This window comes from Pygocentrus nattereri, chromosome 2, assembly GCF_015220715.1.
Source record: "Pygocentrus nattereri isolate fPygNat1 chromosome 2, fPygNat1.pri, whole genome shotgun sequence".
NCBI classification, from domain to species: domain Eukaryota; kingdom Metazoa; phylum Chordata; class Actinopteri; order Characiformes; family Serrasalmidae; genus Pygocentrus; species Pygocentrus nattereri.
Genome location: NC_051212.1, coordinates 53230060 through 53249294, shown reverse-complemented (window position 1 = coordinate 53249294; position 19235 = coordinate 53230060). Strand labels below are relative to the sequence as shown.

Sequence of the window (19235 nt, the reverse complement as noted above, 5' to 3'; positions counted from 1 at the left end):
AGTGTGAATGAGGAATGAGGAAAGAAAGGTTCTAAAACAGTGTGAATGAGGAATGAGGAAAGAAAGGTTCTAAAACAGTGTGAATGAGGAATGAGGAAAGAAAGGTTCTAGAACAGTGTGAATGAGGAAAGAAAGGTTCTAGAACAGTGTGAATGAGGAAAGAAAGGAACTAGAACAGTGTGAATGAGGAATGAGGAAAGAGAGGTTCTAGAACAGTGTGAATGAGGAATGAGGAAAGAGAGGTTCTAGAACAGTGTGAATGAGGAAAGAAAGGTACTAGAACAGTGTGAATGAGGAAAGAAAGGTACTAGAACAGTGTGAATGAGGAAAGAAAGGAACTAGAACAGTGTGAATGAGGAATGAGGAAAGAGATGTTCTAGAACAGTGTGAATGAGGAAAGAAAGGTACTAGAACAGTGTGAATGAAGAAAGGTTCTACAAAAGTGTGAATGAGGAAAGAAAGGTTCTAGAACAGTGTGAATGAGGAAAGAAAGGAACTAGAACAGTGTGAATGAGGAATGAGGAAAGAGATGTTCTAGAACAGTGTGAATGAGGAAAGAAAGGTACTAGAACAGTGTGAATGAAGAAAGGTTCTACAAAAGTGTGAATGAGGAAAGAAAGGTACTAGAACAGTGTGAATGAGGAAAGAAAGGAACTAGAACAGTGTGAATGAGGAATGAGGAAAGAGATGTTCTAGAACAGTGTGAATGAGGAAAGAAAGGTACTAGAACAGTGTGAATGAAGAAAGGTTCTACAAAAGTGTGAATGAGGAAAGAAAGGTTCTAGAACAGTGTGAATGAGGAAAGAAAGGTTCTAGAACAGTGTGAATGAGGAAAGAAAGGAACTAGAACAGTGTGAATGAGGAATGAGGAAAGAGATGTTCTAGAACAGTGTGAATGAGGAAAGAAAGGTACTAGAACAGTGTGAATGAAGAAAGGTTCTACAAAAGTGTGAATGAGGAAAGAAAGGTTCTAGAACAGTGTGAATGAGGAAAGAAAGGTACTAGAACAGTGTGAATGAAGAAAGGTTCTACAAAAGTGTGAATGAGGAAAGAAAGGTTCTAGAACAGTGTGAATGAGGAAAGAAAGGAACTAGAACAGTGTGAATGAGGAATGAGGAAAGAGATGTTCTAGAACAGTGTGAATGAGGAAAGAAAGGAACTAGAACAGTGTGAATGAAGAAAGGTTCTACAAAAGTGTGAATGAGGAAAGAAAGGTTCTAGAACAGTGTGAATGAGGAAAGAAAGGTACTAGAACAGTGTGAATGAAGAAAGGTTCTACAAAAGTGTGAATGAGGAAAGAAAGGTTCTAGAACAGTGTGAATGAGGAAAGAAAGGAACTAGAACAGTGTGAATGAGGAATGAGGAAAGAGATGTTCTAGAACAGTGTGAATGAGGAAAGAAAGGTACTAGAACAGTGTGAATGAAGAAAGGTTCTACAAAAGTGTGAATGAGGAAAGAAAGGTTCTAGAACAGTGTGAATGAGGAAAGAAAGGTTCTAGAACAGTGTGAATGAGGAAAGAAAGGAACTAGAACAGTGTGAATGAGGAATGAGGAAAGAGATGTTCTAGAACAGTGTGAATGAGGAAAGAAAGGTACTAGAACAGTGTGAATGAAGAAAGGTTCTACAAAAGTGTGAATGAGGAAAGAAAGGTTCTAGAACAGTGTGAATGAGGAAAGAAAGGTACTAGAACAGTGTGAATGAAGAAAGGTTCTACAAAAGTGTGAATGAGGAAAGAAAGGTTCTAGAACAGTGTGAATGAGGAAAGAAAGGAACTAGAACAGTGTGAATGAGGAATGAGGAAAGAGATGTTCTAGAACAGTGTGAATGAGGAAAGAAAGGTACTAGAACAGTGTGAATGAAGAAAGGTTCTACAAAAGTGTGAATGAGGAAAGAAAGGTTCTAGAACAGTGTGAATGAGGAAAGAAAGGAACTAGAACAGTGTGAATGAGGAATGAGGAAAGAGATGTTCTAGAACAGTGTGAATGAGGAAAGAAAGGTACTAGAACAGTGTGAATGAAGAAAGGTTCTACAAAAGTGTGAATGAGGAAAGAAAGGTACTAGAACAGTGTGAATGAGGAAAGAAAGGAACTAGAACAGTGTGAATGAGGAATGAGGAAAGAGATGTTCTAGAACAGTGTGAATGAGGAAAGAAAGGTACTAGAACAGTGTGAATGAAGAAAGGTTCTACAAAAGTGTGAATGAGGAAAGAAAGGTTCTAGAACAGTGTGAATGAGGAAAGAAAGGTTCTAGAACAGTGTGAATGAGGAAAGAAAGGAACTAGAACAGTGTGAATGAGGAATGAGGAAAGAGATGTTCTAGAACAGTGTGAATGAGGAAAGAAAGGTACTAGAACAGTGTGAATGAAGAAAGGTTCTACAAAAGTGTGAATGAGGAAAGAAAGGTTCTAGAACAGTGTGAATGAGGAAAGAAAGGTACTAGAACAGTGTGAATGAAGAAAGGTTCTACAAAAGTGTGAATGAGGAAAGAAAGGTTCTAGAACAGTGTGAATGAGGAAAGAAAGGTTCTAGAACAGTGTGAATGAGGAAAGAAAGGTTCTAGAACAGTGTGAATGAGGGAAGAAAGGTACTAGAACAGTGTGAATGAGGGAAGAAAGGTACTAGAACAGTGTGAATGAGGAATGAGGAAAGAGAGGTTCTAGAACAGTGTGAATGAGGAAAGAAAGGTTCTAGAACAGTGTGAATGAGGAAAGAAAGGTACTAGAACAGTGTGAATGAAGAAAGGTTCTACAAAAGTGTGAATGAGGAAAGAAAGGTTCTAGAACAGTGTGAATGAGGAAAGAAAGGAACTAGAACAGTGTGAATGAGGAATGAGGAAAGAGATGTTCTAGAACAGTGTGAATGAGGAAAGAAAGGTACTAGAACAGTGTGAATGAAGAAAGGTTCTACAAAAGTGTGAATGAGGAAAGAAAGGTTCTAGAACAGTGTGAATGAGGAAAGAAAGGTACTAGAACAGTGTGAATGAAGAAAGGTTCTACAAAAGTGTGAATGAGGAAAGAAAGGTTCTAGAACAGTGTGAATGAGGAAAGAAAGGAACTAGAACAGTGTGAATGAGGAATGAGGAAAGAGATGTTCTAGAACAGTGTGAATGAGGAAAGAAAGGTACTAGAACAGTGTGAATGAAGAAAGGTTCTACAAAAGTGTGAATGAGGAAAGAAAGGTACTAGAACAGTGTGAATGAGGAAAGAAAGGAACTAGAACAGTGTGAATGAGGAATGAGGAAAGAGATGTTCTAGAACAGTGTGAATGAGGAAAGAAAGGTACTAGAACAGTGTGAATGAAGAAAGGTTCTACAAAAGTGTGAATGAGGAAAGAAAGGTTCTAGAACAGTGTGAATGAGGAAAGAAAGGTTCTAGAACAGTGTGAATGAGGAAAGAAAGGAACTAGAACAGTGTGAATGAGGAATGAGGAAAGAGATGTTCTAGAACAGTGTGAATGAGGAAAGAAAGGTACTAGAACAGTGTGAATGAAGAAAGGTTCTACAAAAGTGTGAATGAGGAAAGAAAGGTTCTAGAACAGTGTGAATGAGGAAAGAAAGGTACTAGAACAGTGTGAATGAAGAAAGGTTCTACAAAAGTGTGAATGAGGAAAGAAAGGTTCTAGAACAGTGTGAATGAGGAAAGAAAGGTTCTAGAACAGTGTGAATGAGGAAAGAAAGGAACTAGAACAGTGTGAATGAGGAATGAGGAAAGAAAGGTTCTAGAACAGTGTGAATGAGGAAAGAAAGGTTCTAGAACAGTGTGAATGAGGAAAGAAAGGAACTAGAACAGTGTGAATGAGGGAAGAAAGGTACTAGAACAGTGTGAATGAGGGAAGAAAGGTACTAGAACAGTGTGAATGAGGAATGAGGAAAGAGAGGTTCTAGAACAGTGTGAATGAGGAAAGAAAGGTTCTAGAACAGTGTGAATGAGGAAAGAAAGGTACTAGAACAGTGTGAATGAAGAAAGGTTCTAGAAAAGTGTGAATGAGGAAAGAAAGGTTCTAGAACAATGAATGAGTTAAGAACGGTACTAGAACAATGTGAATGAAGAAAGGTTCTACAAAAGTGTGCATGAGGAAAGAAAGGTTCTAGAACAATGAGTTAAGAAAAGTTACTAGAACAATGTGAATGAAGAAAGAAAGGTTCTACACAAGTGTGCATGAGGAAAGAAAGGTTCTAGAACAGTGTGAATGAGGAAAGAAAGGTTCTAGAACAATGAATGAGTTAAGAACGGTACTAGAACAATGTGAACGAAGAAAGAAAGGTTCTAGAACAGTGTGAATGGGTGAAAGGTTCTAGAAGGCCAGTTTGTGATGATTTAGGCGTGCAGGTAGCACCATGCTATAGGGTTCCGTTATTTATTAGTCCCGTATGAAGTGGGGAGAGAACGGTACGATTTGAAACATTACATGTGTGTATGTAGTACACAAAATCTTAATTTGGAAAAAAAAGAAAAATGATGGTTTTCCATTATATGAGCCCGTTATATTCCGACACACGGCTTTAAACGCTCAGATTTGGTTCGGGGACCGCCCTGCCTGGCCAAACACTTTTGGTCCATCAATCAGGCTTTGACTGCGCTTTGCTAGGCAGCCTCTCAGTTGAGGGAGAGGACCATCTGCGTACGACTCGACACCAAACACAACAGCTGCTCTCAGTAGAGGCCTTGGACTCATCAGAGGAGCAGAAACCTCAAAGCAGACCACACAAGCCCGACTAAACGGCTCAGCCCAGAAAACCCTCTTCATCCACACGGTTTCTGGGTTAGAGAACCAGTTTTCATATCTTAACATAAACCACGCTTGATACATATTAAAATAAACATACGATTCACTCCTCATTCCATACGCTGCATATACGCCAGCTACGCTGCAAACACAGCCCGTTCTCAGTTCACTGTTTTTGTGATGTCATAAAAAACAAACACATTTATATCTGATCCACCTAGTCGGCCTAAAGCAGTTCAGCTCCACTCATTCATGCTGAGGTTCTATGTACCGTTTCAGTCCGGATCACTTTTTTGATTCATAGAACAGGCAAGCCAATCAGAACAGAGCTCATTTACATACACCAGTCTTAAAGACACTGAGCGCTTAGTTCTAAGGCACAAAGAAAAGTTAGAAAATGGCCATGTAAAAATGATTTATGATAGTTTTGGACACAAACACACCAACATCTCATTAATCCTCAAAGGAAAAAACAAATGCAGGATACGGGCTCCTATAATATCCATATACGTAACATTCTGACCACCTCCTTGTCCACTTTATCAGCTCCACTGACCATATAGGAGCACTTTGTAGGTCTACAGTTACAGACTGTTCTTCAGTGAACAGTGTTACCCTGTTCTTCAGTGGTCAGGACCCCCTTGGACCCTCACAGAGCAGGTACTATTTGATCCCCCGCCCATTCTCAGCCCTGCAGTAACACTGACGTGGTGGATCAGACAGCAGTGGCATAGTATCTTCGTACAAATGTTCACACACCGAGGTTCTAAGCAGTGTTTCAGCCTGGATTACTTCATGATTCACAATGCAGGGAAGCCAATCGGAGCAGAGCTCTTTACACATACACCTCTTAAAGGCAAAGTCGGATTAACTCTGCATAAAAGCAATGTTAGAAAACGGCCAAGTACAAATGAATGACTGTTTGTGACCAATGCCCTTAAATGTTCCTCAGGGGACATAAATAAAACGTTAAAAAGACACGGGCTCTTTATTTGCGTTATGGCGCCACACACAGTGTACCACACTTCATTTCGACTGCGCTTGCCAAAATTATTCTAAATCAAAACTGTTGGCGCACATGAACACCCGGACTCATCAAACAGGGCTGGACGTCCCGAAAGCATCTTCACAGAAAGACGATTCTCAAATGGTAGACTGAGCACCACGCGAAACACTCCTTCTAGCAGTTCAGATGATCCTAATTGTAAGATGCTCCAAGATACTAAAGCACACAACTAAATGCCATTTGGCTCGTTTAATTATTGCATCCATGCAAATGCCAATACTATAATAATTTGCAGTGCTAGCCTATTGTGGCCTATTACTTTCTCTGAAGTCCTGCCAGTTTGAGTAAAAGCTGTATCGAGTTCTCTGACTCATCACTTCTGGCACCTCAACTCCTCGACTTCCAGTCTGTTCACTCGGCTCAGCTAAAAGAACATTCAGTCACGACTGCAGACCAAACACCAACTGCAGTAACTCCGATTTCTACACAATGTGTAGTATAACGAAAGTGGCCAAGTTGAGCACACAATGCGTGCTTGGAATTGGTCCGTTTTTCAGTACGGTGTTGATGGACACCATGGCGAATGCTCAGTTGAAGATCAAGCAGGAGTTTATGGTTAAGGCTAGTACACAAAGCAGCTCCTCCACTAGAGCATCCCTGCTGTTCTTCTGGGAGATATGAGGAAGCTAAACCGTTAACGGAAGCCTGAGAAAATGTCTGTGTGCTGAGCCGGGCTTTTAAACTGCGTTGAGTAACTCGAGTCTTGGTGTCGCTCTTTGAAATCCAGAGCACAGCAGCCCAACAAACGCAAACGCTCGTTTGCGTGCTGTTCCTAAGTGGGACGTCCGGGAGACTCCAGGAAAATCCAGGACTGGAAACCAGACTAAAGGTCTGGATTCTGTAATCGCTGATAGGCGAGACTCTAGGCTGCCAAGTAGTTATGGTAGTTCAGTTAATTAACATCCAGTTACAACATCCAGGACTGGAAGCTATCTAGAACCTCTTCTCCTGATTAACACTGTTATAGAACCTTTCTTCCCCCAATTCACACCGTTATAGAACCTTTCTTCCCCCAATTCACGGTTATAGAACCTTTCTTCCCCCAATTCACACCGTTATAGAACCTTTCTTCCCCCAATTCACGGTTATAGAACCTTTCTTCCCCCAATTCACACCCATATAGAACCTTTCTTCCCCCAATTCACACCGTTATAGAACCTTTCTTCCCCCAATTCACACCGTTATAGAACCTTTCATCCCCCAATTCACACTGTTATAGAACCTTTCTTCCCCAATTCACACCGTTATAGAACCTTCCTTCCCCCAATTCACACGGTTATAGAACCTTTCTTCCCACAATTCACACTGTTATAGAACCTTTATTAACACCGCTCTAACATGTTCTTCCCCATTCAGTGCTGTAGAGTTCTATCCCCACTTTCACTCTTTTAGAATACAGTCTTCCTTATTCACACGGCTCTACAACGAACTCTACAGTGAACTTTCCATTCACACCATTGTAGAAGGCTCTTCCTATTCATACCGTTCTAGAATATTCTCCCCTCTACCACATTGGTCTACACTGTTCTCCTCTATTTGCTGTTCTAGAACGCTCTCCTCATTCACACTGTTTGAGGACCGCCCCCCCGACCCCTCACCCATTCACATGGTTCCAGACAGCTCTCTCCTCTCTCCCAATCACACCGTTCTAGATAACTCTACTCATCATTCACATTACTCCAGACTGTTCTCCCATCACGTTAGAATCCGGCCTTCAGTCGCGCTCTAGAGGCCTGAAGGCAGAACATAAAGCTCCAGCAAGCTGAGAGACGCACCGGCTGGTGGATCCGTCGTCGTCAGAGTCGAAGCAGCTGCTGGACTCCAGCTCACTGCTCATGAGAGAAGAGCGACTGTCGTAGCCACCCAAGTCCATCCCTCTGCCCACCCGTGAGTAGCCATTCATCCTCCCACCTACAGAAGGCAGCAACAAAAGCTTTTTAAAATTATGGACAACAGCCAATTTATTCTGTCAAATTTACAAATATACATCTACCAAGGGTTACCTGATGTAGATATCACACAGAAATATGAACACTACATGCATGTTATACACACTAGTGTGAGTTAATGTGCTCCAGACATCTTCCACTGTCCCTCAGAGGCTTTTACACAGCCAGCCATGAGAATTCCCCCCTGAATTTCCCTGCTGTTACCCACCATGAGCTTACAGCAGGACATGAGACCGCACACATTCCTCTCGCCAAATTTCACGACGCTTGGACTACTTTATCTTAACTTGGACAAACGTAATAAATGCGAGAGGAATCTCCCCCTTATACTGTCCCTACAAATTCCTTATAAGGTTCCTATGGCTACTGACAGTGCACACTCAACACTGAGTGCACTCGGAGGAGAAGATATTTCCCAGCAAACTGTTAGCGCTTACCCTGCTGTGCCAAAACAAATAAGTAATGTGTTAAAAAATTAAAAAAAAAAAAAAAAAAAAAAAACAACAGTTGAAAAAGTTTCACTTCCAGTCTGTAAGTACATTCATGCATTTTAGCCCCGTTTGAACTCAACGTTGTCGTGATTTTCTGAAAAACACTGCATTTACACATACCCTGCAATGTCATGAAAACCAACACTACATCTATCCACCTATTGGGCCTACAGTGGTTTAGCTCCGCCCCCTCACGAAGGACTTTACATGGGGCACGACAGAGCAGCCAATCCAAGCACGCCGTTTTATAACCGTGCCTTTAAGACGGATGCGTACACCAGGCCTGGTACTCTGTCTCGTCGGTCTCGACTCCTCACGACGTCAGCGTGGGTGGGCGGAGCTACATTTCAGTAGGCTTAATTCATAGCATTCGATTACATCAGTAAGACCACCAGGTCTCCGTTTCGGCAGGCAAGTTGTGACTCTGACTGTGCTCTGATAGGGCTCGTCTGCTCACCATTACTGCAGGTGGAAAACCAAGCACAACAGACCAGAATGACCTCTAAAAAGATTTAAAGACATGCAGACGTCTTCAGAAAACGCTACGAGAAGATTAGCTAGACTGGACTGGATCCACGTAAACTGGACTGGATCCACGTATTTATTTATATATATCTCATCATAGCTTTTGTTTGTCAAATGAAATCAAGTCAGTACACTCAGACACTCTGGTTAACGTGCTTTATACATCTAAAAAGTGTTTCAAAACTTGTTATTCTGCCTTTGCTGGATCGGTTGTGGCTTTGTTATCTCATGCTGAATGAACTTGACGCTACCACATTGGTGGCAGTGCGACTGTGACGTCATCAGAATATTATCTACAGGCGTAAAAGGTATAATATGTAAATGCACTGGTTTTCATGACATCGGTAGAACATTTCATTCAAAAGAGGCTGTTTGGTTTCCATATACGGACCGTTTGGACTGAGGGCAACCGTCTTATTTACATACTACAATAAGAGGCAGAAGGAGACAAATCGAGAAAGGCGAGGAGGGGACGCACCTGGATGATCGTGCGAGTGTTTCTTTCGGGGCCTGTCTCTCTCTCTCCGGTGGGACACCACCGAGTCCGTTTCCGTCTCGTCGTCCACACCATGCCGGCTGCCTGCAGCTTTTGGACTGATGAATTAAAGGAAAGACGCTATTAAAAAGATTATTTTCTTTTTCTTACTACTAACTGAGGAAACCGTGGCACTATAACTGCACGCCTATATTATAAAACATTTGCTGCAAACCAAGTGGAGGTGTTCAGGGTCTCTAACACACTCGACTGTGGTTTCTGACACTGTATGACACACTTATCTGTAAACGTGGATAAAAGTATGTAAGCACAGCTAAAAACAGGAGCAGCTGTTATTTTACACTGACAGTGTGTCGTTCAGTACCGGAAACCACATTAGAAAGTTTATCAGAGATTACTTCCCAACTCCGCTTGCCCCGAGAAAAGCATGTGATTTATTTATGCAGTTAGCACAATGCTAACCACAAGCAATAAGCTTCCACTGCGTAGCTACATAGCCTGGCATTCCTGGTGCAAAGCTAAAGAAGCCAACTTAAGCAAACTTTACACACCAAAGACGTTTTAGCTGATCGGCTACATTCAGGCTTGGTTTTACACACTTCTTTTAACCCTTGTGCGGTGTTGATGCGTTAGTTACTCAGCGGTCTGGTGGATCGTCCGCATTATTGGTTTTTAAAATCAATACAGCGACCTTGGGTTTATGAAAGGCGCTATATAAATGTAACGTTATTATTATTAATACAGACAATTTATGTACAAATACCAGATGTTTAAAATATCACAAGTGTGCATCGTAAGGTTCTCCTTTAGCAGCTGTAGCCAGTCAGCAGCCTGTCTATGTTGTTCACATCTCTTACACACACACACTAACAGCTCTCACTCCCCGCGGGTTCAGCCCAACATCACATGTGTAATATAAATGTGTGGGGGGTGAACGGAGTGAAGACACTGAAAATGGGTTATTGTATATGTTCGTCACAGAATGTGAGCAAAGAGCAAGAATCTGAGGCTGAAATAATAATAAACCGCATCATTTTTACTTTTGGTAAACACTGAAAACGGGTCCCACAGACCTGAACACCACACAAGGGTTAATACGAGCAGTGAAACATCAAAATCACAGACCAGAAGACGGCACTAAAAGCACTTCGGTAGGTAATACTGACTGGAATGAGGGCGGTCTGGAGTCACCGATGCCCTGCGATCTCTCTCCCGAGGGCGGCCGCTCCGACTGGCTCTCGGCCACCGAGCATCCGTCCGAGTGCGACCCGTCTGCTGACACTAGCTTCACACAGAAGCAAAGGAAAACAGAAAAACACCACACGGGTAAAATGCATCGTTCAGGCGGTGATTCTACTGCTTATATATTAGAATCTCATTCAATCAATTACAATAATTTGCCAGGCAAATTACAGGTTCTGTTGTTTTTTTTAGTTTTCCAAGTGAAAAGTTAACACCTGGTCTACAGGGAACACGCTCAAACATGGCATTTTCAATGAATGTTTTCTATTTATTTTATTTCTATTTATTTATTGAGTTAAACACATCGGCAAAAAATAAAAACACAAAACGAAATTCGCCAGAGCTTTGACACGGACCACATTCTGTACTCGCTTGTTTTCAATCTGACAGACCGAACAGATCGAAGAGGCAGAACAGACACAAAAATAAGCTCCCACTGTGACTTTAATCATCCAAAAGATTCCGTCTGCCACTCCAGTTTCTCGACTTCACTCGCTCAGATTGGAGTCTTTATCCTCCAGTGCATCGTCAGTGAGGCGTAACTGCTGGTGGTTTAGCAGAGCTGGACGAAGTACACAATCATGTACTCGAGTTAAAGTCGAGACCCCCAAGGTAAAATATCACTCCAGTAAAAGTAGAAGTTCCTCCCTTTAGACCTCCACTTGAGTAAAAGTACTAAGGTATTTCCCTTCAAATGTACTTAAGTATAAAGTAAAAGTACTAAAAGAGGAATTCTGGCTCTGATGTCCTGTTATCATTTTTATAACCAGACTGGCTTCATGAACTCATTTCAGGTGAAAGTCCTCCAGCGTCTCTCTTGGTAAACCAGTCTTTTAATAGAACGTCATTAATTAGTGACGCTGACATCTACGAGGCTTCGGTGGGCTGGAATGACCCCGTCTGGTGGCGTGTGAAGCTCTTTAGGGCCCCTCAGCTTAGCTAACGGTAGCTTCTAGAGCTAAGGTCAAGCGGCACGGCCACCTGACCATGCTGTTCGACCTCGGCGGTGTTGCTGTGAGACGCGAGAACTGAGGAAACGGCAGTGGACCAACAAGTTCTGACTGGCCCCTCGGCTCAGCCGCTTATGCCGAGCTTTACGAGAGCTAGCCGATGCCAGTTTGGCGTCCTGTGGCTCTGAGAAGAGTTTGGGGCTCGGATTCAGGCTAAAACCCTCCTTATTATCAGTGTGAACGGGTGGCGTGAAATGGCTTCAGGCTAAATAGCCAGATGTACAGGTTTTTGTGACATCACAAAATCAATCAATATAAAACTGGCACGATCAGTTGACTTTAGCACATATTCTGTTAACACAAAACAGCTGTGTGCCAACTCCTCTTCTTCAACATTCAGCTTGTTGTTCATGTGCATCAAAGCGTCTTCCTCAGTAATAAGAAAAAAAATTATAATACTTTGTAATTTTTCATTTTAAAACGACTATTAAAAGCTCATATTGAACTCCTTTTGGTTCAAAGGTGGTTTAAACACCTGCTGATGAGCGCTGACCTCACAATATATGGGTGGCCCTGTATTAAAAACATTTTGAAAAGCTTGTTTTGACAGGCGTCGCACATTAAAAGCTGGATTAAAAAAATAATAAAATAAAAAACCTTTCGCAACAATTACATTGGCATAAAATATCCCGTGCACAGATGCTCTCGCTTCTTGGGAATCGTTACAGAGAGGGGGGAAATCTGGGACCATCTGAACTCGTCCATATTCAAGGAGCACGCTGAGGCTTCATTTCTCCCAGGTGGAAACCTCACCGGCCTCAGGATGGGGGTGGGGTTCGTTATCGTTAATTTCCCCCCTTCGTTATGCAAAACGGATCTGTGAATTGGGCTGAGCTGGAGGTGATGCGTGACCGTGTGTGTGCGCTTACCCAGCACACCACTCGTCCGTTATAGCAGGGCAGTTTGGCGTTATCGTCCGTGATCTCCTCCTTGACCACCCTGCAGAAGAAATACACGAGGAATAGAGTTAAATGACACAGCCTAAGGAGACAGTCTGACATTATATTTAGGTAAAATAGAACTGAGCAGGTAGGAATTGATCATGATAAAATTAGGGCTAAAAATAGGGGGAAAATATCTATTTGACTAAATGAAAAACACAAAAATAAAACTAATCTATAATTAAAGTAATACATAAATAATTATAAATAACAAATATAAAATTAAAAATCTACAATGAAAAAAAAAAAATATATCACACACACAAAAAAAATATTCTGAATTTGACCAAAATTATACCAAATGATTCTTTGTGATGAAATCAGAAATTTCATGATGCATGTCTGGGTTTCCCAAAGAACTGGAATCGATTCATACACCAACTAACGAACACAACAGCACGAGCGCGTCTGATCCGCCCAAACTCGCCGAACATCAATCAAAACCGCAGCTTGGCTCGGCTTTTAATCCCGTGGGAGGCGTCTCTGTGCACACATTAGAATATGCAAATGAGCCACTGTCATCAGGAGGAAAGGAATGAATGTGGAGGACCATCAGAAAAATAAGCACGCGCACACACACACACACACACACACACACACACACACACACACACACACACACACACAGAGCTAGAAAAAAAAAAACTAAAAGAGAATCGATTTGATGGGACTGTGATATACGGGACACCACAGGGGGGGTGAAAACATTCCCTCAAAAACTCTCCACGTCCTGCTGTGCCGCAGCGGTCGAGCCGGATCACAGCAGGGCGGCTCCTCAATTTAATGGGAACGTTTTTTTTAAAAAAACGTCTTAATGGCGACGCAAGAAATGGTTTAGATGTAAACAAAGTCGTTCAGAGTGGTTTGTGCGAAACACTTTGTCCTAGAGAAACAGTGGTGGTGATAGGAACCAGACGTCCGAAGCATTAAGGCCTCTAAAAGCCTTAATGCCTCTTAACTTAATTATGACTTGAATATCATAGGATATGGAATTATGGAATAATGTGGACGTTTTGAAAGTTCTCATAATGACTTACTATCTCAATGTCTCACAATCATAAGAACAATTCTCATGACCTAAAATTTCATATCTACGACTTACTATGTCATAAGACAACTCTCATAATGCAAAGACACTGAGATGTAATTATGAGACAGTCATGATTATGAAACAGCAAGTCAATTATGATACAGAGTCAAAAAACGATGAGAAACTTACATAAACTTCCGGATTATTCCAGATTCTACATCACTCAAATCCTAACTATGAGAAATTAAGCCCTAATTATTAGCCAGGGTCTCATCATTATGAGACGGCGAGTCATAATTATGAGATACAGCATTAAAGGTCATAATTATGACATGCTGTGTCAATGATGGAGAAACTCATTATTATGACTCACCAAATGGATATATATTGTTATCAAAAGGCAGAAACGCGCTGCCGTGTTACTATCATCTTACGTTCCATATCATACTCAGAAGGTTCGCTGGTGGTCTTGGATGGTAAATAAACTGGCTATATATGCACTGTAGACATGGTGACCCCTGGTTCCCATAAACCACTACTGCAAAGAGATCGGAGTCGGTAGGTTTCTCTGCAAGTGAACCACTATAAACGACTTTGTTTACATTTCACCCATTCGCTTACTTACGCAGACACTTGGAAAACTGATGGAATTCCCGTTTAAGCAGGTAAACATGTGGAAATGTTGTGCCGGCAACTACTTTGCTCAGCACTTCTCTATAAGCTCGGACACTAATCCAAACCGAAAAAGCTCACATTGGGCCCAGACTGTAACCTCCAGCTCACACAGGACAGTAAAGGCAGCCCCCCCACTCTGTAGAATGACCCTCGTGTGTATGTAGAACCTACCCTGTACCAGCACTCATGGGCCATTGAATCTAGTACGCCAAGTAATCGCTGACTAAAACACCCAGTAGGCCGCGTAATATGTAACTACAGAGCGGGACAAACTCCTGTATGCCGTCAACTTTTTCTCAGCGTCAACCTTTAACATGTGCAGCTGCACAAGTGAGGATCTCGTGCAAGCCTTAGACGGCTTCGGCTATCTTGTGTTACAGCGCATTGCTGTACTGCGATATTTCCCCAAAGTCAGAAGGCATCAGAGGCCGGTAAGTCACTTCAATCATGAGCCTAAAGTCACCAGGCCCAAAGCCAAATCGGTTAGAGGGGTATAAAGCCCCCCGCCCCAGCGTCGGACTGTGGAGCAGCGGAAAAGCGCTCTCTGGAGTGAAGGAGCTTCATCCAATAGCTTTAGACTGACCCACAACTTACCGTCCAACAGCAGTACCTGACCTCACTAATGTGCCATCAAATCCTCGCCGCAATGTTCAAGTTTAAAGCCTTCCCAGAAGAGCAGAGGCTGGTACTGCAGAACACCTTTCATCTCAGAAGAAACACTGGATGAGCAGCTGTCTACGAAGCTTTAGACATACAGTTTATGATCCGTTACATGAGTAATGTCGACTTCCGGTTTATTTTAAAGTGCATGGATTTGCCATTCGTATAATTAAAGGGGAATCCCACTGATTTCTCGGAATTTCTGCATAACTGAGTGGAATTTTTTTCCCCAGTTTTTGACATAATTTGAAAATGCCTGTTGTTCTTTACATTGTGTGTAAATTTCATGATGAATGGACCAAAAGAAACGGCCCAAAACGACTCAGAAAGACGTCCGGTTCCATTGACTTACATTAAAAGTAAAGTATGTTTTTTCCTTCTCCTGTAAAGTGACTGTTTGAGATACAAGGTTTTCTTCCAACAACAGTGAGAGACGTGTGTGTGTGTGTGTGTGTGTGTGTGTCTTGTATATATTTAGTTACTTAATTACTTTAACCGCACTTAAGCACTTTTATGTCCTCAACATGCTCTTTATGCTGTTTATACGCTGCCGCTATTAAATCCTTTGAGCTGCCTTTGTGTATGAACTACGCTCTCCTGTGCCGCCCTGCATGTAGTCTAAAAATACATTTCAGCCCAAAAGCAAAACTATCATAGAACAGCGGGTCAGATATTACAGTGAATTCATAACCGCTTCACGTAGGAACTCTCTGTGAAGGAGCTTTCGGAGGTGGACGTCTGGTTCCCATCACCACCACTGTGAACGGTCCAGACTCGGTAAGTGTCTCTAGTACTGAGCAAAATTTGAAAGACCGGTTGGATTGTCCTTTAAAACATCAACCAGGAGTGAGGAGATGGGACCCAGACAAACGAGAAAGGACACCTCAAACTGACTCTGATCAGGGGAACTAACTAATTACACAAAAGCACGTCTTCAGCACGTCTGCGAGCTGGAAGGCATAACGAGGCGAAGCTGAACTGCCGACCCCTCCTGCTCGGATCTCCGTCTGGTGAGAGATGAAGCATGTTTAAGTTTTTAAATAAGCATTTTGTTGGAGGAGCTCCGGGGAGAGGGAGGATCAAACTCGGCCGTATTTCAGAGGGGAGCGCGGGCCGTAAAACTGACAGACGGCGGCGTATCCCAGCATTCCACAGCGGCCCGCTGCAGTTGTTCCAGCTCGGCATTCCTCTCCGGCGTTAACGCAACACACAGGAATGAAACAAGAGCCCTGCACAAAGAGGACATTTACAACAAGAACAACAAGCCTGCTGGGAATCTGAAGGGGAATTCCACTGATTTTCCCAAATTTCTGCATAGTTCAGTGGTTGAGATGTAAACAGAGAGACTCAGAGTGGGTTTGGTGTGAAGTGGTTCAGACGTCTTTACAGTGGTGGTGATGGGAACCAGACGTCGCCATGACTACAACACAGATATAGACCTTTTATTTACTATCCAGAACCACCAGAGAACCCACACGAGTCTTCTGAGCTTTATATGGAGTGTTGATGATGAGAAAACAGTTTTCTTGGGGACTATTTTGCCTTAGAACACCCTGCATGTATCCCTCCATCATTTTAAAAAATATGTTTGGAGCCAAAACTTTAACTCAAAACTATCATAGGAACAGCATGAGGCGGCTTTCAGAGGCGGACGTCTGGTTCCCATCACCACCACTGTTGATAGTTCTACTCTGAATGTCTTAAGTGATACTTTTTCTTTTTAAATCCCACAATCGGGGGAAATTCCACCTCCGCATTTAACCCATCCGTGAAGTGAAACACCACATATACACTAGTGAATACACACACACACACACACACACACACTAGGTTGGGCAGCCCTATCCACGGCACCTGGGAGCAGTTGGGGGTTAGGTGTCTTGCTCAAGGACATCTCAGTCATGGACTGTCAGTGGTGGGGATTGATCCGGCGACCTTCCGGTCACAGGGCCGGTTCCCTAACCTCCAGCCCACGACTGCCTGGCAGACATTTCGAAAAAACTTTCCGAGAAATTCAACGTAACACAGGGAACCAACGCAAACGAACCGCGAGTCGTTCCTCGCTACTAACTGCCCCACAACTTCAGAGCTCAATCTAAATAAACGAAATCACTTCTCTGGCCATCACCGAGCACCGACATCACATATTCCACCGGAACTTTCTTTTATAACCACAATCAGACCCCAAGATCGACAGCCTTTAACGGGAAACTCCACCAACTTTCCAAAATGTCTGGGCTATTAGAGAGTTAAGGTGTAAACAGAGTCGTTCAGAGCGGTTTTGGTGTGAAACGCTCTGTTCTAGAGGAACGAATCAAGCCAGAATAGTCCACAGTGGTGGTGATAGGAACCAGACGTCCATCTTTAAAAGCTCCCTCACTGAAAGTCCCTACATTACTACAGTGGTTATGAATCCACTGCCTGATGCCTGAGACGCTGTTTTATCACAGATTCGTGGCCTAAAATGTATTTTAATCGATATATTTGAACATATTCATGACTGCGGGATACATGAAGGGTGTTCCCAGGCAGAATAGGCCCAAAGAAAACGTATCATTTTCAGATTCGTGACTGTTTTTGCAAAACTATAAACGCTCAGAAGGCTCCTGTGGGTTCACTGGTGGTCTTGGACGGTAAATAAAACGGCTATATTTGTGTTGTAGACATCAGGACGTCTGGTTCCCATCACCACCACTGTAAAGACATCTGAGTCTCTACAATCAACCATTTCACACCAAACCCACTCTGAACGTTCACAACTCGAAGACTTGATTATTCAGAAATTTTGAAAAACGGTGGAGTTCCCCTTTAATGAGAAAGCTGGCCTGATCTGTGTTTCTTATGGAAGCCATTCATGCAAGTTCTCTCTCACACACACACACACACACACACACACACACACACATCAAGCAGCTAAATACACAAAGTTTTAGCTGAGTGTGTGTGAGTGTGTATTTGGACCTGGGTCACCTCCAAACCCAACACACACACACTTTCACACAGCCTGTTAGTCTGCAGCCCACCTCCCTAAAGCCATATTAGAGGGCAGGCCAGTCTTAAAATGGATGCCGAGGGGCAAAAAAGAAGCCCACCCTCCATTCACCCCGGCTGAACTTCTCCCTCATTCACTCTGAAGTTGGCCTCTTCTTCGAATTTTCCGTTCCACCTTAAATGGTGCAGCTGTTCCATTCTGGCGAGGCGCCAGAATGGAACTGCTGCACCATTTAAGGTGGAACGGAAAATTCGAAAAAATAACGAGCCTCGCAAAGAAGCACGGATCGCAGGAGAGAAACACGGGTTGCAAAAACTATTAGAGATAATCACAACAGTGCCAAAGAGAAAGAAAGGAAGGGATGAAGTGCCCAAACGAAAGAAATAAACTAAAAAAAAAAACTCGCCCGAAGTCGTCGTCCATAGACTTGAAGAAGAATTTGTGGTTTGGCTTCTTGAGCGCGTTTCTGAGGTCCGAGAGAGTGACCCTCTCCGCAGGCACGGCCAGCTTGACCAGGTACGGAGTTTCCTGCTCGTCGAGGTGGTAGATAACTTTGGTTTCCCCCATGGCTGAGAGCTCGGGGAAGGCGGCTCGGCGCTCATCCAGACCCGGGCTCCCCCTTCCCCTCTCCGGGAACGGGCTTCGAACTGCTCCGCTTTAACCGCACCACTCTTCGGCTGCTTTTATTAAGCACCCCCCCTCTTCTTTTCTCTCCTTGGGAACCTCCGACGCGCAAAACACAAAGTATTTCCAGTCAAAAGTCGAAAGTTAGATCCAAAAACGCTCCTCTGGCTCCATAAATGCCTCCTGTTTGATTCCGGCCGGCGATAAAAGGTGGAAAAAACGGGAAAATCGTGTTGGAAAAACAACCGTTTCCAAGGAAGTGCTCGTCTGTCGGTCTGTCGGCTCCTCTTCCAGAAGCTTTTTGTATTGCTTTAATTGATGTGAAAGCGAGTGGAAAGGTGGGCGAACCGGCGCCTCCTACAGGACGAGGCTTGGAATTGCAGCGACCTCAAGGGCGCGTCCCAATCCGCGCAGCTAGGGGAAGTGAGAAGGGACTTTTATTTGTGGTTTTGGGTCGTGCCGTGGCGCTCTTAGCAAATAAATGGTGAGGAAAAATATGAAAATACTAAATAAATGCATTATATATATATATATATATATATAATATATAAATAAACCTTTGAGGTTATCGTGTTCTGATGATCCGTCGCTTCACTGAATACAAGGCTGTGCTCCAAAATACACGGTTAGTACAATTCACAACGAACTCAAAGTTGAGTGCAGATTTTAAACTGGCGCCCCCCACAGACGAGGGCCGGAACAGCAGCGACCTCAAGGATGCGTCCCAATCCAAATGTTTAGAGAAATTGATCGAATAACCTACACCGTTTAAAAAAAAAAAAAAAAAAAAACACACCAAAAATAAGACA

The 19235-nt window shown here is 43.0% G+C and overlaps 1 protein-coding gene across 1 annotated transcript in view; it reads right to left on the bottom strand.

Annotated features, from left to right (window-relative positions):
* The window catches only part of dvl3a (dishevelled segment polarity protein 3a), a 29860-nt gene extending 11491 nt beyond the window's left edge, over positions 1 to 18369 (bottom strand). The window contains exons 1-5 of the mRNA XM_017703437.2: positions 18209 to 18369; positions 12374 to 12443; positions 10419 to 10537; positions 9235 to 9350; positions 7567 to 7702 (exon numbers count right to left, since the gene is read on the bottom strand). Of these exons, the coding sequence (XP_017558926.1) occupies positions 7567 to 7702; positions 9235 to 9350; positions 10419 to 10537; positions 12374 to 12443; positions 18209 to 18369 (602 nt within the window). The remainder of the gene's footprint in view (positions 1 to 7566; positions 7703 to 9234; positions 9351 to 10418; positions 10538 to 12373; positions 12444 to 18208) is intronic.
* Between the last annotated feature and the right edge of the window lie 866 nt (positions 18370 to 19235).